This window comes from Myotis yumanensis, unplaced genomic scaffold (assembly GCF_028538775.1).
Source record: "Myotis yumanensis isolate MYYU_CA2020_CCGP unplaced genomic scaffold, mMyoYum1.0.hap1 SCAF_3, whole genome shotgun sequence".
Classification (NCBI taxonomy): Eukaryota; Metazoa; Chordata; class Mammalia; order Chiroptera; family Vespertilionidae; genus Myotis; species Myotis yumanensis.
Genome location: NW_027223754.1, coordinates 59,744,634 through 59,769,511, shown reverse-complemented (window position 1 = coordinate 59,769,511; position 24,878 = coordinate 59,744,634). Strand labels below are relative to the sequence as shown.

Sequence of the window (24,878 nt, the reverse complement as noted above, 5' to 3'; positions counted from 1 at the left end):
GTTGGCCCCTCCCCCTGTCACACACAGAGCCGCAGGGCGATCAGGGGGTTTGGGCACTGCCCCCTGTCACGCTGATCTGGTGCCAAGAGGCCTCTTGGCTCCACTGACCCCGGTGCTGGGAGGCATATTACCCTTTTACTGTATAGGATAGAGGCCTGGGGGCCGGCTGGTTTGCCCTGAAGGGTGTCCTGGATCAGGGTGGGGGTCCCCACTGGGGTGCCTGGCCAGCCTGGATGAGGGGACGATGGCTGTTTGCAGCTGGTCACACACTCTTCAGGGTGGGGGTCCCCACTGGGGTGCCTGGCCAGTCTGGGTGAGAAGCTGAGGGCTGCTTTCAGGCTGGCGGTTGTTGACTGAAGCTCCCAACCGCTCCTTTTTTTTCTCTTTTTTTTATTTTATTCTGGGCCAGCTTTAGCTCTGGCTCTAGCTCTGAGGCTTCGTATCTGGTTTGTTTGCATTCTATAATCGAGACAATGTATAACTTCAGCTCTGAGATCCCAGCAGGCTGAAAGCTGGTTTCTGGAGTTTTGTTTAGCTTCTACATTTGCAACATAGTACATAGTTGCTTAGAGTTGCAACTCAGAGTCCGGCAAGTCAGGCGGGGAACGTTGGAGTCTGCAGTCACTGGAGCAAGCAAGCCTCATGTTCGCTTCCAGCTGCCTGGCTGCCGGCTGCCATCTTGGCTGACAGTTAATTTGCATAAGGATATGCTGATTAGCCAATGGGAAGGGTAGCGGTCGTACGCTAATTACCATGTTTCTCTTTTATTAGTGTAGATTGCTTAAACTATTACAAAGAGTATTACATATGTCTCCTTTTTTCCCCACCCTTGACAATCCCCTGGCCTCCCCTACCCCCCAGTGTCTTATGTCCATTGGTTATGCTTATATGCATGCATACAAGTCCTTCGGTTGATCTCTTACTCCCCTCCCTCCTGCCCCCCAACCCTCCCCAGCCTTCCCGCTGCAGTTTGACAATCTGTTTGAGGCAGCTTTGCCTCTGTATCTATTATTGTTCATAAGTTTATAATGGCCTTTATTATCCATGAATGAGTGAGATCATGTGGTATTTTTCCTTCATTGACTGGTTTATTTCACTTAGCATAATGCTTTCCAGTTCCATCCATGCTGTTGCAAATGGTAAGAGTTCCTTCTTTTTTACAGCAGCATAGTGTTCCATCGTGTAGATATATCACAGTTTTCTAATCCATTCATCTACTGATGGGCACTTAGGCTGTTTCCAGATCTTAGCTATGGTGAATTGTGCTGCTATGAACATATGGGTGCATATATTAAAACCTTTTTTTTTCTTAAATATATTTTTATTGATTTCAGAGAGGAAGGGAGAGGTAGAGAGAGATAGAAACATCAATGGTGAGAGAGAATCATTGATTGGCTGCCTCCTACATGACCCCCACGGGCAATTTAAAAAACTTTTAATATGTATTGCCAAATTACCTTAGAGAAAGATTGTAATGCCCAGCCAGCGTGGCATGGTTCAGTGGTTGAGTGTTGACCCATGAACCCAGGAGGTTCCATTCCTAGTCAGGGCACATGCCTGGGTTGCTGGCTTGACTCCTAGTAGGGGCCGTGCAGGAGGCAGCTGATCAATGATTCTGTCTCATCACTGATGTTTCTATCCATCTCTCTCTCTCCTTTCTTCTCTCTGAAATATATATATATATATATATATATATATATATATATATATATATATATATATATATATTTAAAGATTGTACCACTTTCTCCCAACAGCTCATTTCATCACTGACGGATAAGAACATGACAACTGTACTGTTTTTAAATGTTGAAAAATACCTTAAATTTCTTTGGAAAATAAATGATATTCTTCATGTTTCATTATTGTGAATTTTATTTTAAACTTCCAAGGCAGGTTACCTTTCTCTATAGGTCTCTATATATAAGTTTCCAGAAGGATAAAACACTCTAATGATTGATGTTAGGAGGCAAAGAATTGGATTTGGATCTTCGGAGTTGCAAGCTTTCAAACCAGAGAGAGAAATGGCTCGTGTCTGAGCTGACTTGAAACAGAATCTGCAGTACCTTGCAGCTCTTTCCATGTGAGTATCTGAGAAAACAAAAGAAATTCCCATTTATTAGGAAAAATCCATATTTGACACATTACTATTAGAGAGAGAGAGAGAAAGAGAGAGAGAGAGAAGACTAATGGGAAATAACCATCATTTCTTGAGAGTCTATTCCATAGCAGCAATTCCCTGAGCTTTTACAGATACCGTGATATTTAATTCTCATAAGAACCCGTTGAAGTAGATATTATTTCCCACATTTTTCAGATGAGGAAACTGTATGTAGCTCAGAGTTTGGTAACTTGGCAACCTTAGTCAGTCAGACTCCCAAGCCCGAGCACTTCCTATGGTTCTGGGTTGCTGTCCCCAAAGCTACCCACAGAGCAGCAGCTTTAAACAGTATAATACACCTGTATAGTGGCTGTCACAACAGCGCTCATGAAGACTGAGGAATGTCTGTCTTTCTACGAGACTGGAAGTGCATGAAGTTCAGTGTCTAAATTTTTTAAAAAAATTTTTATATCACTTATGACATCTAGCCCTTTACATATATAAAGTGGTCACTAAATATTTAACAGAATAGACGTTGACTAGCCAGAAAGAGAAAAACATTTTCTATTATCCTTTCATTCTCATTTTTGGTTTGGTCTGATCACAGTATAGCCAGGAGGCAAAGAGATGGCCCAGTCAATGGCCTCCCACTTCAGCAAGAACAATTCTCAGCTCTTCTAAAAAAAATCCATTGATTACAGAGTGCCAATGAAAAAATGGTTGAACAAAATAAACAAAAATAAACCTACAAATAAAAATCATCCTCAGGAAGTCACCCCAAAAATAAACCTACAAATAAAAGCCATCCTCAAGAAGTCACCCCAGCCCTAACTGGTTTGGCTCAGTGGATAGAGCGTCAGCCTGCGGACTCAAGGGTCCCAGGTTCGATTCCGGTCAAGGGCATGTACCTTGATTGCGGGCACATCCCCAGTAGGGAGTGTGCAGGAGTCAGCTGATCGATGTTTCTCTCTTATCGATGTTTCTAACTCTCTATCCCTCTCCCTTCCTCTCTGTAAAAAATCAATGAAATATATTTAAAAAAATAAAATTTACCCAGAATTTATGTAACTTATTTTAAAAAAAGTCACCCCAAACAGGAACAATGTGGGTGAAATCTTTATTCAGAAGAGTAAATAGGTTGTAATCCAGCCTTTAGAGCAGTGGTTCTCAACCTTCCTAATGCCGCGACCCTTTAATACAGTTCCTCATGTTGTGGTGACCCCCAATTTCATTGTTACAAATTGAACATAATTAAAGCATAGTGATTAATCACAAAACAATATGTAATTATATATGTGTTTTCTGATGGTCTTAGGTGACCCCTGTGAAAGGGTCGTTCGACCCCCAAAGGGGTCGCGACCCATAGGTTGAGAACCACTGCTTTAGAGCTAACTTCCAGGTAACAGGAAATACAGAGGAAATAGAATTATGTTGAAGACACCACAAAGACACCATAACATAAATCCAGAAGGCTACCCCTGTTTCTTTTATAAGACAACATCATTCTAAAAATAGATGGTAGGGAGATGGGGGAGGCTAGTCTGGGTTAAAAAAAGATGTAACCAAATGCAATGTGTGGTCATTGTTTGGAGCCTGGTCTGACTTAGTCAGCTGTTAAAGACATATTGGGATCAGCAGGGGGAATTTGAGTATGGATTGGCTATAAATTGTAAAACCGAGGTCCGTATGAGTTTGATTAACTTTAAATCCTAATGCTAGAAATCATCTCTCTGTCTCCCTTTTTCTTTCCTCTCCTTCCCCTTCTTCAGAGACCTAGGCTTCCCCCAGATAATCAGCGACCCTCCAGGCAGCAGAAGACAGCAGCTGGGACCCGACCAAAGGTCCAAAGGTCTGGACCTCTGCCAGGCTAAAGGTGACATCTTTAGGTTTCACTTCCTAAGCTGGAACGACCACCCTGCCTACTTTCCCATGAGACCTGACAGGGACACTGGAAACAGACCTCAGAGCTGTCCTCCAGACCTGAAGAAATAATTCATTACCTTTACCTCACCTCACACCAATCAGCTCCCCACTCAATGGAACCCCACAACCCATGGTGTGTTGTGGTTTTGCCCGATATAATCTGTAACCTACACTCCATTGGGCTTTTGAGCATTAGCTTCCCTTTCTCTTGAAGGCGCCATTCATAACAAAATAGCCAACAGTGCCTGGCTGGTGTGGCTCAGTGGTTGAGCATAGACCCATGAACCAAGAGGTTGCTGGTTTGATTTCAGTCAGGGCACATGCCCAGGTTTTGGGCTCGATCCCCAGTAGGGGGCTGGCAGGAAGCAGCTGATCCATGTTTCTACCTCTCTCTCCCTTCCTCTCTCTCTAAAAATCAATAAAAGCATATTTTTAAAAAAGCTAACATTTCTCCACTTCAATTCTTAGTGTCTAGTGTTTGGCTCAGCTAGTGCAGGTGGACACTTTCTGTTCTATAACAATTGATACTAGGTGATTATTTTTAGCTTTAGTTAATTGTGAAAATGGTACTATGGTTATGTAGAGAGTGTTCTTTTAAAATTGAGATGTATATTGTAATATTGAGGAGTGAAATATCACAATATCTTTACTTTAAAACTTCAGCAGAAAAGGTGATGAATAAGGCAAAGTGTAAACAATCGTTAAATATTTGATGTCGTTTTTTCATCATAAAGAGTAAACAATCAACCAGGAGAAAGAAAAAAGGGTTTAAAAGAGGAAGAATCCATTCTTACATTGCTCCAAGGTTGCTGCCATTAACCTGTGGTTGCTGCCATTACCGGGTTTCAGTAGCATCTGAGTGCGGTCCCACGGGAGTCAAGACAGGTGAGCAGGCTCCTTTAGGATCTGATTTGTGTGTGAAAAGAACCCACGTGAGCCAACCCCCCAGCACTGTGCACCTACCCAGGGCCGCTGGGGATACGTCACCTGATGGCCCCTGAGTGTACCCAAACCACCACGGGTGGACGGACGGACGCTCAGGGTGAGGGCGGTCCTAGGATCTGAACCGGACGGAGTGGGCAAGGGGCGGGAGAAACCCCCACTCCGACCCGCTGCGCGCGGGCAGGTACCCCCCTCACCCACCTGGAAGCAGGGCTGAGCGCGCTAGGCTGGGGGAAATGGACGGCGTGTGCCCAGGCCACTACCCTCACCTGCCGCCAGGAGGGCCTGGGAAGCTTGGGGTGGGGACCACCGCGCACCTGGCCGCGGGGCCGTAGCCGTGGCCGCGGGCTCGGCTGGAGCGGGAGCCGCGCGCCGCGGGTCGGGCCGCAGGTGCGGGCGGCGGGCTGGGCGGGGTCGCGCTGCCCGCGGGGGAAGTTTCTTGGCCGGGAAAGGTGCAATTGTGTGCAGCTATTCCTGGTATTCAGGCGGCCTCGAGCCGCGGGGGCGCCGTTTCCAGCGGCCCCGGGAGAGGGAAGGCGGCCGGGCGGGCGGGGGCGGGAGGGATGCGGGCGCGGGGGCGCATCCCCTCGGGGTGGAGCTGCGGTCCGGGCGGGCAGCGCGAGCGGGAGCTTGGCCCGGGCCCGGGTCCCTGGCTGCCCGTGGCATCCCCGGGCCCAGACAGGCTGACCACAAAGGCAGTGGCGGCCGGGGAGCCCGGGGGAGCCGCAGGGGGGCGGACGGAAGCGGAGACTGGGCGGCCCGGGGTGGGCTGGGGCGGGGCCATCCGGGGAGGGCAGTGGCGCCCGGCGACTTGCAGCGACTTTTGAAGTCCGAACAGTTGTCGGAGCCGCGCGCCGCCACGGGTCGCCCTCCCCGCTGCTCGTGTCCCAGCGGAACCGGGGTAGTTTTCTACAGTCCGGAGAGAGCCACGTCTTCAAGTTCTTGTAGGTTCGAGATCTTACCGATCTGCGGAGCGCAACAAAGGGAGGGAGGACCCGAGCGCCTCGCAGCCGGAGCCGAGGCTGGGGCGGCGGCCGAGACCGCGAGCGACCCCGGCCCCTCCCCGCGCCCACGCGTCTCTCTCCCCCTCTCGCCCCGGTCCTGGCAGCGATGCAGGAGGTCGAGGCCGGCTGCGCCGTGGCGTTCGCCGAAGCCCAGAGATGGGTGGAGGTGAGTGCCTTTACTCCCGTCCTGGGCGCACGGGTTTGCGGGCGTCGCGAGGCGAGGGCGCTTCAGCCTCTTCCCGGGACCTTCCCGGGCGCTTGGCTGCCGGCTGGTTTGCGCGTGCAGTTGGGGGACTTTGGAAGTTCTGCTTCTCCGATTCTTTAACGTCCAGCGAAGCTTAACTCTGCCCTCCCCCGCGACGGTCTCGCCGAGGTGCCCAGAGCTCCTCTGCCAGGGCACGTTCCGGCGCCGACCCACCCGGGTGCCGGGTCTGAGCATCCCTGTGGACCAGCCCGCGAAGGCACCGGCCCCCCGGGGTGTCTCCCTGAGGGACAGAGCCGGCCCCGGGGTCCTTCGGTGCTTTTCTGTGGAAGATGTGGAGATGCCCGACGCACGCCGGCACGGGCGCGTGTGTTGTGTGGGAGGGCTGGTGGGGGAGTGTAGCCCTAGGGCGGTGCGTTCTCTGGGCAATCCGGAGCCCTGGGGATGGGGGTGGGGTGGGTGGAAGTCAGGGCTTGTATTTATTCAAAGTCTGCATTGATGAGATGACATATCCTGGGGTCCCTCACTGAAGGGTTGTTACTTTCCCAGCTGTGCCTCAGAGGCAAGATCTTCCATCCCCTTCTTTCTCATTAAAAAAAAAGAAGACGGCCTTTTAGAGGCTTCTTCATCAACATCTTAGGGTTAACATGTGTTGAAGTTTAACTCCAGGCTTCTGGCCATTATTCTACTGGATGAAAAAGGTGACTTTTTAAATGATGCTAAAGAAGTCTTCCCAGCAGATGTGAATCAAGGAAATTGCTTGTTAGAAAGTCGTTGCCTGCACCTACCTTGAAGTCATTGAGGAGTTATTGATGTCAGGTGTTAGCTTATTCCTATTTCAAATTTAATAATGCATATTCAGTTCATTTATATTTAAATATGTCTTAAAGTATTTAAAAATGAAAATTAGGTTTAAAGATTATGCTATGGAAAAATACCATATTCAAGAATTCCAAAGCGAAGGGCTGAAAAATAGTGCATTTGTCCTTAAATAAATATACTTAGGTTGAAAAAATAAAGAAAATAACTTTCAGCATTAGACTTTTTACTCTAAATAAAGGAATGTGAAATGTGAGTAGCATTATCCATTAGACAGTAGGGGAAGTCTAAGAAATTAACTTTTGGTGTCTTTTCTGGACTGAAACTTTGAGCATCTGAAGGTGACTTAGAAAGATGTGAAGGGGGGTGTGTATGAGGAGGTTGGGAGAAGAATAAACACGGTATTTTGAATTGAATTGAGAGTGGAAAAATTCCAGCAATGTAGTTAAGAGAAGTAACTTCCCTCATTCATCAACTTTGAAAAGTCAGGGCTACTAAAGGTAATTTCCCATTAGTAGTGTTTGTGTTGTATAATTTTAGAAGAGAAATTAAATGCCCCTTTTTGTATTTGAGTGTTGGGGATGGAGGGAGGGAGAAGGGAAGACATATGGGAACATTTTTTTGGTCACACATGGCTCCCGTGTGGAGTTTGTATCTGCATGTTGTGTATTTGCTTCAGGAAATCTGTGGCTATGCATGATTTCACACATTTTCTTTTTAGTATGCATACTTTTGAAATCTGGAAATTCCTGGTTTATTGTAGCTTGCTCATAATTGTGTAGGATTTCTGTGAGAAATTTATGTTTAAAAAAGTTGGGGAAGTGTTTTGTGATAAAAGATATAGTGCAGGGTAAATGTGCTCATCTTCCCTCTCCCATCCCACCCCATCTAAAAGTGTTTTTCAGCAATGATGTGGCAACACTAGTGTTTTGTTCATCATTAGCAGAGAGCCAAATCTTTTTAAAGGTTTTGGTATATGATTTTAATATAATTAACCAAACTAAAATAAGTGATTTTTTTTTTCTGGTGCCACAGGGAGCAAGGCAGTGTGTTTATTGCAGATATGTGAATAAATGGATTTATATATTTACATACTCTTTGCTCTGCTGTGGGCACTTGAAGTGACAGCAGTGTGTTCACTTTCAGGTTTATTTTCAGTGTCCAGATTTACTTGTCTCCTTAGCTTTGCCTTTACAACCAAAACACATAATTTAAAGTATTGTTTTAGCCAAAAGAAGCCGAACAAACGACTCTCTCATGGCCACAACCTCTTTAGCTCTGAGAACCCCTAATTTGGAGATAAAATATTGGTTCCAAAGCCTATTTTATAAAGTATTTTGGAAAGTGAGGAAGATTATAGTGTAAATTTTTCTCTTGCTTGCTAATATTCTTGCTCCATTTTTCCTTTCTGCTATACTTTACATATATTGAAGCATAAGTGGGTCATTCGTGTGTGTGTGTGTGTGTGTGTGTATATGTATATATATATAGACATATATGCATTATAATAGTACATTATATAATATGTACATTATCTATAATATGATCTACTTTATTCTTAGCTGCTGCTTTGAATAACCCAAAGTCAGGAAACCCCAATAACCTTGTAAAACTTTGGTGACCAGAGTCCATGTCAGTATGTCCTTGCCATTTCCACTCTCCATCTGTGATTTTTACATAGCTAATGTATTATTGCCACATCAGAGTTAAAGTTTTATTTATTTTATCTTGGGAGGGAAGGCGAAGGAGTGAGGTAAGGGCTAGTGGTTGTTATTTTGCCAATTACTATCATTTTATGACTCTTGTTTTTATTTATTTCAAATTGTACATAGATACTTTATAGTATATTTATACTTAACCTCTGGTTAGTTTAGTTTTCAATTCTAAACAAATGTAGGAATGCTACTCTTTGAGGTAATTCAACATAATGCTGTTGGATATTATCTGGTTGAAAATGCTGTTTGGAATATTAATAATGTAGCAGAGCTGGTTTATGATTAAACACTAGTTTAAAACCAAATATGTAGTGGTTTGAAGGCAAAGGCTGAGGGGAAGCTTGATTTCAGGAAGGTCATGGAGTGGATGATGCAGTGGTAGAAAATGCAGTGCGAACCCTCTAATTTTAGTCCTTCTCTGCAGCACCTTTTAATTTTCTGTGCCTAATAGTTTCCTCTGTCTCTCTGTTTTGAGGCATTAACATGCCTTGTAGTAATCAGTCAAAATACCAGTGAGATTGGACACTGGGTATATGGCTCATTGCATTGGTTGGTCGCCTGTTTCCGGTGTGTGAGTTAACGTACCTGTCTAGGTTGAGGTTTAAATACAGTAATAATATTTATGGCTAGAGCAGAAGAGGCTAACTTACTTCACCACCTCCCTGCTCACCTGCTCTTCCTGTTATCTCTGGGTTTGATTCTTTAGTATCACTGTCACCCTGCAGAAGGACTGAAGGGATGCCAACAGAGCTCATTGTCATGCCTGGCAACCAAATATGAATCCTTCCCTAGTGCTTCCGGCTGGTCTGTTTCTCCACCAGCCCCCATTTTTACCCTCCAGGGGTGTTCTAGTCACCACCTATGTTTAACTTTGGTGCTGAATCATGAAAGAATTGCACTGTACAGGTACCCCATTGATATAGGCAAAATCCTTCCAAGTGGTTTTCCTCTTTCCTGTAAACTGCATCCCTTCTCCTAGTGTCTGGTCTGAAAGGGTTTGCCTGGTGCACATGAATCCTTGTGCATGCCAGTATTGTCTGTAGACACAGCTCTCATGGTTTTGTACTGTTGCTTTCCAGATGTATGGTGAGTGACATAAACATTCATTGGACAATGTTATTGAATTCATAGAACTTTTTTGGGTGATTACAATAGAATTTCAACTAATGGAAGTTAAAATGGAAAATCCTATGATGGTAAATATTTGTTAAACATTTTAAATTTTAGAAAGCAATTCTTGCCCTAGCCAGTTTGGCTCAGTGGATAGAGCATTGGCCCGTGGACTGAAGGGTCCTGGGTTTGATCGTGGCCAAGGGCACGTACCTCAATTGCAGGCTTAATCCCCATGTGGGAGGCAACCAATCCATGTGTCTTTCTCACATTGGTGTTTCTCTCTCTCTCTTTTTCTCTCTCTCTCTTTGTCTCTCCCCCTCCATTCTCTCAATAAAATCAATGGAAAAATATCCTCGGGAGAGGATGAACCAAAGAAAACCAAAAAACAAACAAAAAAACCCCCAACCAATTCTTATACTAGCTGTTGCTGTCAAAATTATGTTTTCAGAATAAAAACCTGATTTTGTTATCCTTGTTTTCTGGGGAGTCATGAGAAGATTTTTAAAGTCAGCAATCTTTATATATAAAAGCCTAAGTGAACAAGTGACCAGTTGATTGGTAGCTATGACGTGCATTGACCACAAGGGGGCAGATGCTCAATGCAGGAGTTGCCCCCTGGTGGTCAATGCGCCCCCACAGCCAACCTCCTGCAGTCCCTTCTCAGGGCTGGCTGGTCCCCTGATCAGCCCCAATCTCTGGCCATGCCAAGGGGCTGAATCATGCACGAATTCATGCACCGGGCCTCTAGTCCTTACATAATCCCATAAAGTGTAGCATTCACAACCCTTTATAATCTAGTCTCTGCTCACATATCTAGCTTTATTTTGAAGCCAGTTTCTCCATAACTATTTGTGTAGTTGCAAGATAGCATAGAGATTAAGAGAACAGTTTTGTATATTACATCCCAGTACTAATCTTTTTTTTTTTTTTTTTACAGTTTTCATTTTATTTTTATTGTTAAAAGTATTACATATGTCTCCTTTTTCCCCCATCAACCCTTCCCCGGCCACTCCCACCCCACAGGACAAGCCCCCATCGTCCCAGTGTCCGTGTCCATTGGTTATGCTAATATGCATGCATATAAGTCTTTTGGTTGATTTCTTACCCCTGCCCCTGGCCTTCCCTCTGAGGTTTGACTTTCCATTCGGTGTTTCTCTGTCTCTGGATCTATTTTTGTTCATCAGTTTATGTTGTTCATTATATTCCACAAATGAGTGAGATCATGTGCTATTTATCTTTCTCTGACTGCCTTATTTCACTTAGCATAATGCTCTCCAGGTCCATCCATGCTGTTGCAAATGGTAAAAGTTCCTTCTTTATATAGCAGTGTAGTATTCTATTGTATAGATGTACCATGGTTTTCTAATCCTCTTATCTGCTGATAGGCACCTAGGCTGTTTCCAAATCTTAGCTATTGTACCAGTAAATTGTGCTGCTATGAACATAGGGGTGAATATGTTCTTTCTGATTGGTGTTTCTGATTTCTTGGCATATATTTCTAAAAGTGGGATTACTGGGTCAAATGGGAGTTCCATTTTTAACTTTTTGAGGAAACTCCATACTGTTTTCCACAGTGGCTGCACCAGTCTGCATTCCCACCAGCAGTGCAAGAGGGTTCCTTTTTCTCCGCATCCTGGCCAGCCCTTGTTGTTTGTTGGTTTGTTGATGATAGCCATTCTGACAGGTGTGAGATGGTACCTCATTGTTGTTTTGATTTGCATCTCTTGGAGGATTAGTGACTTTGAGCATGTTTTCATACGTCTCTTGGCCTTCTGTATGTCCTCTTTCTAAAAGTGTCTACGTCCTTTGCCCATTTTTTGATTAGATTGTTTATCTTCCTTTTGTTAAGTTGTATGAGTTCCCTGTAAATTTTCGAGATTGAACCCTTCTCTGAGATAACATTGGCAAATATGTTTTCCCATGCAGTGGCCTTTCTTGTTGTTTATTGATGGTTTTCCTTTTTTAAAAAAAAAAAATCCAATAAATCAATATGTTTTTATTGGTTTGTAGTGAGAGAGGGTGTGAGAGGATGAGAGAGAAAGAGAGAGAAAGAGAGAGAACGAACATTGATCAGTTCCTTCCAATATGAGCCCCAACCAGGGACTGAACCTGCAACCCAGGTATGTGCCCTGACTGGGAATCAAACCCACAACCTTTTGGGGTACAGGACAATACTCCAACCAACTGAGCTACCCAGTCCAGGCCCCTGTACTAATTTATCTTTTCACTGGAAGTTTGTATCTTTTGACTACTTTCAGCCAATTTAGGGTGACCACAGTTAACACTGCTGTATATATATTTGAAAGGTGCTAAGAGAGTAGATCCTAAAAGTTTGCATCACAAGGAAAAAAATGTTTTTTTGTGTGTAACTACATGAGGAGATGGGTGTTAACTGAACTTACTATGGTATTCATTTCTCTATATGTATGTAAGTCAAGTCATTATGCTGAACTCCTTAGACTTAGAGCTGTATGTCAATTATCTCAATAACTGGAAAAAAGTAGGGAGGAAGCACAGTTTTGGAATCAAATCGTTGTGCAAGTCCTGGCTCTGCTATTTCTCCTGTGGGCCTCAGTTTTCTTCTTTGAGATCACCCCGGTGGTCGTGCCGTGAAAGGAGACGCTGAGTGTAACGCAGTTCGTGCTCCCCAGGCCTTTCGTGGGTTCCTCATGCCCAGGGTGCCCTTTTCCCCCCTCCAGCCTGCTGTGACCCCACTGCTCCTGATTCCTTGTTTACCTAATACCCATTACTCGCTCTCATTCCTCCAAACTTGGGTTGAAATCAACCTTTATGTGAGGCCTTTTCTGAACCACCAAACCTTCACCCCACCCATTGTTCCTCTTCTTTTTACTTGTGTAAATTTGTCTTTTTGCATACTGCGGCATAATTCTATCCATCTCTCCATTTTAGATTATAAACTCACTGAGGGCAGGAACAATATCTTAGCTTTCGCTGGAGGCTTTGGCATGGTGTCTGATAAAAAGACTGCAGCTTTAACAAATTTTAAAATGGGGCTTTAAGGACAGTTGGTATAATGAAAGTTTGCCCAGTGTGTAGTGAAGGCATTTAGGAGGCAGCCTGAGTTGGCCTGGTGAGTCAGGCAGGCTCACAGAAGAGGTAGCATTTGAGATGAGGCTGGAGTGGGGCTAACACATTTGCCCACTGGGCTAGGACTTCGTGGCTTTATAACTAGTTGCGAGATCTTGAAGTTGCATTCAGCACAACTTTTAGCAATTGCTCAGGGTACTTTATTTTTACTTAGATAATGTTTCCATGCAGTGGAATGCATATATTTTAAGTGTGCTTTTGCAGGAGTTTTGTCAAATAGATATACTCATGTACCCAGCAGCCCAATCAGAACATGAAACATTTTGGCCCTGGCCAGGCAGCTCAGTTGGTTAGAGCACCGTCCTGATACACTAAGGTTGCAGGTTTGATCCTTGATCAGGGCACATAAGAGACCAATCAGTGAATGCATTAACACGTGGAAAAATAGATCCATGTTTTCTCTCTCTGTCTCCCTTTCTCTCTTTCAAATCAATAAAAAAATTTCTTATCCCTCAAGAAATTCCCTTCCAGAAGGAGTCAATCTCTACCTCTCATACAGACAACCACTCTCCTGATTTCTATCGTCATAGCTTTCTTAGGATAGTTTAAAAAAAAAATTATTTATTTTTTTGGTTAATCCTCCTCCGAGGATATTTTTCCATTGATTTTTAGAGAGAGTGAAAGGGAGAGGGAGAGACAGAGAGAAACACTGATGTGACAGTGATACATCAATTGGTTGCCTCCTGCACATACCCCGACCAGGGCCGGGGAACCTGCAACCCAGGTACATGCCCTTGACTGGAATCGAATCCAGGACCCTTCAGTCCACAGGCTGACACTTTATCCACTGAGCCAAACTGGCTAGGGTATCTCATTGTAGTTTTGAACAGCCATACAATGTCTTGATGTCAGTTTGTTCCTTTTTTACTTTAGCAGCATTTTACTATCACTTAAACGCCTCTTTGGTTGGCAAACACAGAAGAAAGGATCCTAGGACAGGAAGGGTGGTGGAAGAGGGAGTTCAAAAAATCCTCTTGGGAAGGAACTGATTCACACAAATAGGAACCAGGGTAGGGATGCCTTTAAAATAGTCTGACTCTAGGAAGTATAAACAGATAAGTCAAGGTATTTCCTGAGGAACTGGGAGGATTCCAGTACAGTGTCAGTTATTCTGGATCCTCCCAGTGTGCTGGTGCACTGAGAGCTGAAAGTGGACCTGTTTTAAAGGACGGTGTCTTTAATGAAACAGTGTCCCTGAACCCATTAGAGAGGTAGGCTAACTGGGCCAAAGGGAATTAATGATTTTCTGGTTCTTGATGCATATCACCAAGTTATCCCCTGAAAGCTCTGTGCTAATTTGCAAACATGACCGGGGGTTGAGGGTCACAACTTCTCCATATTCTGGCCAGAATTGAAAAATTGTCATTTGCATTTTCCCTTTAAATAAACAGATGAAAGGTAATGTTCTACTTTTTCTCAGATCACTAATGATATTAGGCATTTATCTAACAGATGACTTATTGGGTTTCCCCCAGTGAGGAAGGATGAAGGTGTGTTCTGTCCCCTCTAAAGGAGATCACAAAAGGCTCAGAGTCTGTCCTGGTGTCCCAGTCTTGTCCAAGGTCATGGGTATGGGAGGGCCATTACGGAAGTGTCCCTGGGTTGTCTTGCTTTTCGTTTGGGTTGTTTGGAGATGGAACTTGGAATTCTCAACAAAATGATGAGATGAAGTATGGAACAGTTGACCGTTTTGAGGGAGCAGAGCACCTTGATGTTTCTTCATCCATTTGTAAGGCCTAGACATTCTTAAAGCTTCTCCCAGGCTGAGAGGAATCGTGCCCTGATGTGTGGCAGGGCGTGTGCTGACTTACTCAGCCCATCTGGTTCCTGTCCTTCCATGCAGTGCTTGAGAGGGTTGGAAGATGGCGGCGATATAGGCAGACGCGTCCCAGGTCTTGTCCCGGAGCAAACGGAGTAAGCAGCTGAAACTAATAACACCCACCCCGAATTGGCAAATTTACTCAGCTGGTGAGACGGCTTGCAGCCTGGAAGGGCAGACCTCCCCTGGAAAGGTTAAAAACCAGGGATCTGGGCAGGAAAGTTTGCCAGACCTGAGCCCAGAGGGTCGGAGGGAGACCGCATGGCAGACAGCCGCGTCTCTTGGGACAGACACAGACCCTGACCAGGGTAAGGAGTTCCGCGGGTTTGCTGGCGCCAGGAGATTTGAGATTTGGATTTTGTGATTGCGGAGAACTGAGACTAAAGGGGGCATCCTGAGGAACTGATCAGACCATGCAGTGCCCATAAGAGAGGAGCGTTTCCCAGACCGGTAAGAGGGGAGCGTTTCCGCGGCCGGCCGGCGTTTGTCTGTTTCTTTGTTTTCACTGAACCCTGCTCATAGGACGGTTCGGATACAGACACTCACCTGTGCTGAAGAGAGGGTGAAGGTGCAGACGAGGGGAATCTGGGGAGAGGCTGAGGAAAGAGGGGGAGCCGGAGGAGGTGGCAGCGAATTGAGTGCTGAGACCCCCCCTGGGCCCAGGACTGGGGCAGCCATTCCTCCAGAGGGTGGAATTCCTCCCCCTAGCCCCCCAGGCAAGGAGCACAGCCACTCCCAGATTCCACCCTGTATGAGATAAAGGACTAAAACAAGCTGATTAGCCCCTGGGAGTTACCAGGGTCTGGCCTATAGAGGGATTTTCAGTCCCACCAACAACACAGAGCAGGGTAAGGATTAAAAAAGGATAGAGAAGCTGTATAGCCTCAGAGGCCAACCCAAAAACACTGCCACCCAGAGGCTGAGCCACAAACTGACTCTTAGGGGAATACAAATTAAGGCAGACTGGATCACAAATACGGCCTGCTTTAAAATCAGGACTGTGATTTACAACACGGAGGAAGAGTGTAATGCAGGCAAATTCAACACTCTCCTAAATACCTGGCAGGACTAAGGCGAACCAGGCTGAAGAGTAGAAGAACCGAAAGACCATCACTACTGCAAATTTTTTCTTTTTCTTTTTCTTTTTAATTTTTTCACCTTTTTACCAAGAAACCAAATTTTTTTTTTCTCTTTTTCTTCTTTTTCCATCACCTGATTTTACCCTTTCAATTACCACATTTTTATTTTTAATCAGTATTATTACTGCTACCATTTTACCATTTTTTAAAGTGCCATTTTATTTTCTCTTTATTTTCTTTTGGGATTAGTGTTCTCCATTCTATTTTCATCGTTCCTTTAGCATTAATTTTCCCTATCTCAATTCCACCTCTTTGCTAAAACCCTCTTCCTTACTTTTCCCCTTTTGGTGTCCTGTTTCTCTTACCCTATTCCTGCTCCAGACTTTCCCAATTCCCTCTTTTTACCCCCTGTCTAATTCCACCCTACTTATATATCCTATTTCCAATCTACTGCTCTAAATCCTTATACACCTATTCTTTATCCTTCTTCACTTTCCAAACATTTTTTTCTCTCTTATCTTTATTGTTTTCTTGATTGTTGAATTTATTGGGCTTTTTTTTTTTTTTTTTTAATTTGTTTGTTTGTTTTGTGTTGTGTTTTTTCTTCTTTTTTAGAACTGGTTGTGAGGTTGTTTTTCTTTTTCTTTTTCTTTTTTTTCTGCTGGTTTTTCCCTTCCCTCCTCCACCCCACCCCAGTTATTTTTGTGCTTCTGTTTTCCCTTACCCCTCTGGATATTATTGGTGGTTTGTAGTTTGCATTCATCTCCAGGGATCTGTTGCTGGAATTTGTTGAGATTAGTGGCAGTTCTATTGGAGTTTGCTCCTCATACGGGGAGTCTCTTCCACGCTTCTACTTCATTCTCTTTTTTCGCTCTCTTTTTTTCCCCCCTCTTTTTTCCCAATTCTATTTTTTCACTCCTTTTTTGTTTGTTTTTTTCTTATTTTTCTTTTCTGTTCTCTCTTTTATCTTCTTCTCTTCTTTCTCCCTTATCCCCTAATTCTCTCAATTCGGGTGGTCACCTTTATTTGGGGTTATTAATATTGTGAATATACTTGTGTTCAGTGCCTGGTACGTTGTGCCTTGCTCTGTTGTATTTTGTGCCTTTAAATCAACGCAGCAGATCCAAGCAACAGCAGCCCCCTGAGCACCGCAGCCTCCTGATCACCACAGCCTCCTGATCACCACACCCTCTGTCTGTGGAACAGCAACTGTACTTGAAGCCTCCCCCTACCAGCCAGAAGAGCCAACACAGCTGTGAACAACACCCACCAGAGGAGCTGCTGCCAACTGGAAAGCAGCTGCTACCGCAACCATCTGAGCAGCAACCACAACCCAAGGAGCCCCTGCCACCCAGGGAGCAGCCACTGAACATCTCAACATCTACATATGTCAGCGAGATCAAACATGGGTAGGCAAAGAAACCTCCAAAGGAAAGAAAAGGAGGACTCCCCAGAAAAGCAGCTAAGTGAGACAGAGATATGCAACATGACGGAAAAAGAATTCAGAATAAGGTTCCTAGAGTACATGCACCACATGTTCAAGAAGCAAGAAGAAACAGATGAAAAACTCAACTACTTATGCAAGAAGCTAGAAGAAACAGATGAAAAAATCAACAACTTAAGTAAGTCCCAAGAAGAAATGAAGAGTGACATAGCTTCAATAAAAAACTCCATTGAAAGTATCAACAGTAGACTGGGAGAAGCGGAGGACCGAATTAGTGAATTAGAAGACAAGGAAGCAAAACACACTCAAACTGTACGGCAAATGGAGAAAAAAATTAAAAGACAGGAGGAGAGCCTAAGGGAGCTTTGGGACAACATGAAACGAAACAACATACGAATAATAGGGGTGCCAGAACAACAGAAAGACGAACATGGATTAGAAAACCTATTCGAAGAAATAATATCAGAAAACTTCCCTGAGGTGGGGAAGAAAAAAGTCACACAAGCCCAGAGAGTTCCAAACAAGGTGAACCCGAAAAGACCCACACCAAGACACATCATAATCACCATGGCAAATGTTCAGGATAAAGAGAGAATCTTACAGGCTGCAAGAGAGAGACGGAAAGTAACATACAAGGGATCTCCCATTAGATTATCAAATGATTTCTCAACAGAAACACATCAGGCCAGAAAAGAATGGACGGAAATCTACAAAGTGATGCAAAGCAAAGGACTGAATCCAAGAATACTCTATCCAGCAAGGCTATCATTCAAAATTGAAGGGGAAATAAGAAGCTTCACAGACAAAAAAGGGCTAAGGGAGTTTATCACCACCAAGCCAGCCATGCAAGAAATGCTAAAGGGACTGGTGTAAAAAGAAGAAATATCAAGCTCAGAAAGAAAACAGCCACATACACACACACAAAAAAGAAATGGCTACAAACAAATACCTTTCAATAATAACTTTAAATGTAAATGGACTAAATGCTCCAACCAAAAGACATCGAGTGGCTGAATGGATAAAAAAACATGACCCATACATCTGCTGTCTACAAGAGACCCACCTCATTAGAAGGGACTCACACAGACTGAAAGTGAAGGGATGGAAAAATATCTTTCACGCAAATGGAAAGGAAAAGAAAGCTGGGGTAGCAATACTTATATCTGACATGCAGTGCTTGAGCCCTGTCTCCCTCTGTATGCCAGGGTGCCTTGGCCCCTAAGGAACTGCTTTGGGACTAACTGGTTCCTTTGACCTCCCCCTTCCTTTCTAAACTCCTTCTCAGCATAACAGCATTTGAGTTCTAGAAAAGCACTTGTTTCGAGAATGTTAAGAAATATACAACTTCAACCAATTTGCCCGACTCTTCTAATTTGGAGAAACTAGACTTTGGAGGGTGAACTGCTTCATCTGTTACCATCTGCAGATGGAGCCGTTTGCGTTGTTCCCCTGTCCTACAGAAAGTTCTTGTTGAAGGAATGAACGTTTTGTGTCCAGTCAAAAAGCTTGGCTTACTTAACTGATGTTTGCAGATCGTCTTAAGCCTGTTAAGTGTCTGTCACAAATGTATCTGAGTCCAAGGAACAATAAATTATGCATACCTGTGCTTACTCTTTAGTTTCTGAAGGTAATTATTGGGTGTGTTTCTTTAAAAGCACCTTGGATGTACCCAAAGCTCTTAATCAGGGTAAGAGCTGTCACATGTGCACAACTTGGAGCTCAGAGATTTAATGCTCTCAGTCTGCCCCTCTGCTCTAAGAAGATGGACCTTAGCAAATTCTGTAAATGAATCTGAACACAGCCCCATAAGCAGCCTTCCCAGATTGTAACTTCTTCCCCGATGGGGTGCTTGAAGACTGGTTCTAATTTCTGGGTACAGTATGCTCAGTTTGGTGCTTGAGTGAATTTACTAGTAGATGATATTGCACAGCACCAGGCATTATGCCTTTAAATACAGTGGCATTTTCTTCAGGAGAGAAGTTAGAAAAATGTGTGTGTTCAAAGGGCAGAACTGGTCATCACCGATTGGTTGCAGTGAGACTTTTTATTTGGCTCAAGTATTTTCAAGACCCTTCTGCTAATAAAGAGCTGCCTTACACCAGCATGGGCTGACTTGAATAGTGAGATACCTACTAGTGAAGGTTTTACGAGAGAAGGTGAGTAACTGACAATTGGAGCAACTGGTGTTGTTTATATTTCCCCGGCCATGTGCAGGATAGGTGGTGGCCAGTGTATTATACATGCATACCCTTATAACCAAGGGCCATTATTACCTCAGGGCATTTTTTCCAGATGAGGCAAAAGCAGGGTGAGAGGTAAAATAAGTTGTTCAAGGAACACTAGAACTAGTAAGTGGTAGTTGGGGATTTGAACCCAGACAGTTTGGCTCCATAGCCTCATTTCTTAATCCCTACATTCTTAACTGCCTGGGCGAGTGACACTGATCAGTAATCCTGGTAAACGATTTCTAAGTCAGGAAGAGAATGGGCTCCTGGTCTTCATTCCACCGAAAGTGGTAAGACCAGCTATTTTCCATTTTTGACTAGTCCTGCACACAACAGGTTCTGTCTTGTGATGTTAGTGCCTGGAGTGCGCATGATGAGCAATTACAGTATTATATAAGCTACAGAGCTGCTGATAGACACTCTGAGCAATTGCAAGGTTTAGATGTATGTGTTATGTGTCTAAGCCAGTGGTTGGCAAATTGCGGCTCGCGAGCCACATGCGGCTCTTTGGCCCCTTGAGTGTGGCTCTTCCACAAAATACCACAGTGCGATTGAAACTTTGTGGCCCATGCGCAGAAGGCAGAAGTCGGTATTTTGTGGAAGAGCCACACTCAAGGGGCCAAAGAGCCGCATGTGGCTTGTGAGCCGCAGTTTGCCGACCACTGGTCTAAGTGAATATATTAGTGCTCAGTAAACCATTTAAAGGGTTATAAAAGAGAAATGTTTTTATATGGTGCCACTGAGTTATATTTTGAGCTGGAGTAGGAGATAAATTTTATGTAACTAGTTTCTTCTATATTATTACCATTTATGAAATACTAGAGGCCCAGTGCATGAAAATTCATGCACTGGAGGGGGATCCTTCAGCCCAGCCTGCCTCCTCTCACAGTCTGGGAGCCCTCAGGGGCGGGAGGCGACCTGGTGATCAGGGGAAGGCGACGCCCCATCACACCTCTGCTGTTGCCACTGCCAGCAGCGCAATCCTCAGCCGGCCCTGGTTACCTGAGCCTCGGCCGGCCCTGGGTGGCTGTGGGGCTGAGGGGACTGGGGGAATCTGGAGGCAGGCGCGCGGCAAGGCCCTGGCAGGGCTGAGGGGACTGGGCGCCGCCATCTTTGAGGGCGGGGCTGTCAATTAGAATATTCCCTCCTTATTGGCTGTGGGCGCTTCCATCTTTGAGGGTGGGGCAGCAATTAGCATATTCCCTCCTTATTGGCTGTGGCTGCCACCATCTTTGAGGGTGGGACAGTCAATTAGCATATTCCCTTCTTATTGGCTGTGGGTGCCACCATCTTTGAGGGCAGGACAGTCAATTAGCATATTCCCTTCTTATTGGCTGTGGGCATTGCCATCTTTGTAATGGCGTGAGGGTCAATTAGCGTATTCCCTCTTTATTCGATGGGATCTTTTTTATATGATCTAGTAGTCCATGGCTTAGCACAAGTACTACAGACTTTTATTGCACAGTGTTTTCAAAATATATGTCATGTGTTGATGAGGATACTTTCTAGTTAGTGTTTTAGTCATGTAAGTGCTGAAGTAAAGACCATAATCAAAGGTTTTGCCTTCTTGACTGGATTGATATGTGACCTAGATGTCTGAGCTGGGAAGAAAATAACTGAATCATTTTTTCACACCACCAATTTATAACATCCAAAGGAAGGGCAGTCATTGCCAATCTCATTATAAATTTTGATTCTGGAATTCTTTCTCATTAGACTTTAGAGCCTTTCATTCTATCCGGGGAAGGAAAAAATAAACATTTAACCTTTACTTCTTGAGTGGTGTGCAATCAGTTTGGAACTTTTGTCCAAACAAATATTGTCAATCTATCAACAGCATCAGACACAGTTGACACCTCCCTGTGGAAACATGTCCTTCAGTTGTCCTCTGGATTTTTCTTCCTTTTTACTCCTGTGATATGACTGTCTTGCTGGCTGTGCTTCATTCAACAAGAGAAGTTGGTTTTGATTTATTAGGGTTTCTACTTCAAGTTCAGTTCTAGATCGTTTAAAGCATGTTGTTTTAACAAAGGGAGTTTAAACCATGAGAAATGGGCGTTGTTCATCCAATTGTAAAGATTCCCAAGGTAAACAAGTATCATAAGACTAGACGTCCAGTGCATGAAATCCGTGCACTCGTGGGGGGGCGTCCCTCAGCCCAGCCTGTGCTGTCTTGCAGTTCAGGAGCCCTTGGTGGATGTCCGACTGATGACTTAGGCCCGCTCCCTGCTCAACCACTCAACCCTGCAGGGAGTGGGCCTAAGCCGTCAGTCGGACAACCTTAGTGCTGCCGTAGAGGCAGGAGAGGCTCCTGCTACTGCTGCTGCACTTGCCAGCTGTGAACCTGGCTTCTGGCTGAGTGGTGCTCCCCCTGTGGGAGCACACTGACCACCAGGGGGCAGCTACTGTGTTGAGAGTCTGCCCCCCTGCTGGTCAGTGTGTGTCATAGAGATCTGTCATTCTGCTGTTGGGCCGAAACTGGCTCTCCGACATCACCCAAGGGGTCGCGGATTGCGAGAGGGCACAGGCCAAGCCGAGGGACCCCACCAGTGCATGATTGGGGCCAGGGAGGGACACAAGAGGTTGGCCAGCTGGGGAGGGACCACAGAAGGGCTCCAGGGCATGTCCGGCCCGTCTCGCTCAGTCCTGATTGGCCGGACCCCAGCAGCAAGCTAACCTACCAGTCGGAGCATCTGCCCCCTGGTGGTCAGTGCATGTCATAGTGAGTGGTTGAGTGGCCTTAGCATATCATTGGCATATTATGCTTTGATTGGTTGAATGGATAACCGGGCACTTAGCATATTAGGCTTTTATTATATAGGATAATAAACATCTCAGAAAATTTGAAGATGAGTCTTCTTAGCTGAGTATTTTGCACTAGGGACAATAGACTGTCATGAAACTTTGAGGATTAGTCATAAAAGTATCTTACAACTCACTGATGAATGAGCTCTAGCTTGAGCATGGATTATATACGTAGGTGCTAATTGGAGATAGAGAAGCAAGAAATAGCTTTACCTTGTTTAGAAATAGAAGAAAATAAGTTAAAATTTGAGAACAGGAACATTCCTTCCCTCTGCCCCAACTCGAACATCAGAGGCCTACCTCATGCTTCCAAAGTGCTGCTGTCTATTCCATTTTGTCAGGAATAGTGCTGAAATGGCACATGCAGCTGAGGAGAGGAGGCTGCCAAAGAGCTTTGTTCAGAAACGAGGGAAAAGGGAAGATAAAACTCCTCATCTGTTCTGATTAAAACTAATTTTCACTTAACTTTTTTTAAAAAAGTTACTCCTCTTAGCTGTCATATGAGTTAAGTGATATTGTTCTTTTTATAAATGTGTGTATTTTATATAGATGAGAAAAGAGTGGCTTAGAGAAGTTTTCGTTCCCAACCCCACACAGCTGATACTGATAGACCAGTATTTGAAGTTGGATTTTTCTAACACAAAAACTCAAGCTCTCAACCACTTCGTTTAGTTTCGTCTGTTTCCCTCCCTGTTTATGGTTGTACCTACTGATTCGGCACACACACTCTGTTGTGCGGTTAGCTATGCTACATGTTGCCTCTGTCTCTTTTCATGTCCCCCCTCCCCCCACTTTTCTTATTTCACAGTTAGGGCTTAGTTAAGAAGCATAGGAAAGTGCTTAGACCAGTGATGGCGAACCTATGACACGCATGTCAGAGGTGACACGCGAACTCATTTTTTTGGTTGATTTTTCTTTGTTAACTGGAATTTAAATATATAAAATAAATATCAAAAATATAAATCTTTGTTTTACTATGGTTGCAAATATAAAAAAATTTCTATATGTGACACGGCACCAGAGTTCAGTTAGGGTTTTTCAAAATGCTGACACGCCGAGCTCAAAAAGTTCGCCATCACTGGCTTAGACTTTATATAAGGCACCCTATAAATTCACACGAAGATGTGAATTCATTGGAACCTGGGTTCTCGAACTTAATTAGTTCCAGAAGGCTGTCCCAGAAGCAATTTGTTTGAAAAATTAAGTGATTTTTCCCCATTAGAAAGGATGTAAATTTAATTAATCCGTTTGAGACCCACAAATGACTTCCTGTTTTAACCTTTCTATATACCATACATGTATAATGTACTGTTTAATCTATAGATAAATACTTATATTCTTAAATTTACCAAACCACCTCCTACTAGCATTAAACTAATCACTTTCAGCACTCATTCCTGGGGTGTCTTTCAGGTCAGTATGTGGCATTTTTCCTTGTTCATATATTACTGCCTCTGAAATGCTGTCACTGGCTAACTGCTTTTCCTTTATACAAATCAACAACAGTTTTTCTACCTCTTCAGTTACCTGTGAATACCCTTACCAACATTAGCATTCTTTTTTGAAAAATATTTTTTTATTGATTTCAGAGAGGAAGAGAGGGAGAGAGAGGTAGGAACATCAATGATGAGAGAATCATTGATCGGCTTCCTCCTGCATGCCCCCTACTGGGGATTGAGCCTGCAACCAGGCATGTACTCTGACCGGGAATGGAACCGTGACCTCCTGGTTCATAGGTTGACACTCAACCACTGAGTCACACTGGTAAGGCACATTAGCACTCTTGATGGCCTTGTTATGTTTTAAAATTGTGTTAATCTTCCATTTTGCCAGCAACAAAGGCATTCTTTCCTTTGTTGACTGAGAGAAGCTTTTTGTCATGCCGAGGTATCAGCATGAAATGGTTGTCAGGTCAAAGACCTAAGTTTGATTTGACCCCCAAGACATTTTTCCCATGAACAAATTGGTCAAGAACCAAATTGTTCTAGATGGGAGACGTTCGAGAACCGAGGTTTGACTGTAACTTCCTACTGTTGGGAAGTTATGAGCTTATCAGCAGTGCGTGTGTGGCAAGGACACTTGCTACGGTGGTTCTTTCTGAGGCTTGTCCTGACAGGGGGAGACTGTCCCAGGGCTGCATGCAATGAAAGTGGGCATGCTGGACAGCGGATCTGCAGGAAGTTTGAGGATGGGAAAACCATTTGGAAGCTATTAGAGACGATCCTTTTTGAGCTGGACCAGAAAGACAATGGGTGGAAAGTAATGTGGAGGGCAATTCAGTTGGGTAGTAGTAGTACTTGCACGAGCAAGGGTCCAATACGCTTTCCTGTTGCAGGACAATGAAACTAGAAGTCTACTTAGTGTGGAAGGTGTTTATTTGAAGGTAATGGGAATTACAAGACCAAATTGTAGGTAAAGACTTTTGATTGTTTTCTGTAATTGCCATAGCAGGTGATGTTGGAGCCTATGGGACAGAATGGGTTTGTGGAGGGAAAAAGGCATATCACATAGAGAGAGGAACAAGGACTTAGCCTTGGGCTGTCTTCTATTAAGGGAGCAGGAAGAGGAAAGGAAGGTTA

At 44.3% G+C, this 24,878-nt stretch overlaps 1 protein-coding gene and 1 long non-coding RNA gene across 9 annotated transcripts in view; one reads left to right on the top strand and one right to left on the bottom strand.

Annotated features, from left to right (window-relative positions):
* Positions 1 to 1,895: 1,895 nt before the first annotated feature.
* On the bottom strand, positions 1,896 to 5,707 carry LOC139006573 (uncharacterized). The gene is made up of 3 exons (XR_011470756.1): positions 5,236 to 5,707; positions 4,819 to 4,930; positions 1,896 to 2,091 (listed from the first exon to the last, which is right to left on the bottom strand). It is a non-coding gene; the product is annotated as an uncharacterized lncRNA (long non-coding RNA).
* Positions 5,708 to 5,810: 103 nt separating this feature from the next.
* The window catches only part of LMO7 (LIM domain 7), a 217,928-nt gene continuing 198,860 nt past the window's right edge, over positions 5,811 to 24,878 (top strand). For 2 of the 8 annotated variants that reach the window (XM_070408921.1, XM_070408920.1), the window contains exon 1: positions 5,813 to 6,136. In XM_070408921.1, the coding sequence (XP_070265022.1) occupies positions 6,077 to 6,136 (60 nt within the window). In that variant the 5' untranslated portion in view covers positions 5,813 to 6,076. Of the gene's footprint in view, positions 6,137 to 24,878 lie in introns of all 8 variants that reach the window. The other 6 variants (XM_070408926.1, XM_070408925.1, XM_070408919.1 and 3 more) reach the window with 5 other exon arrangements.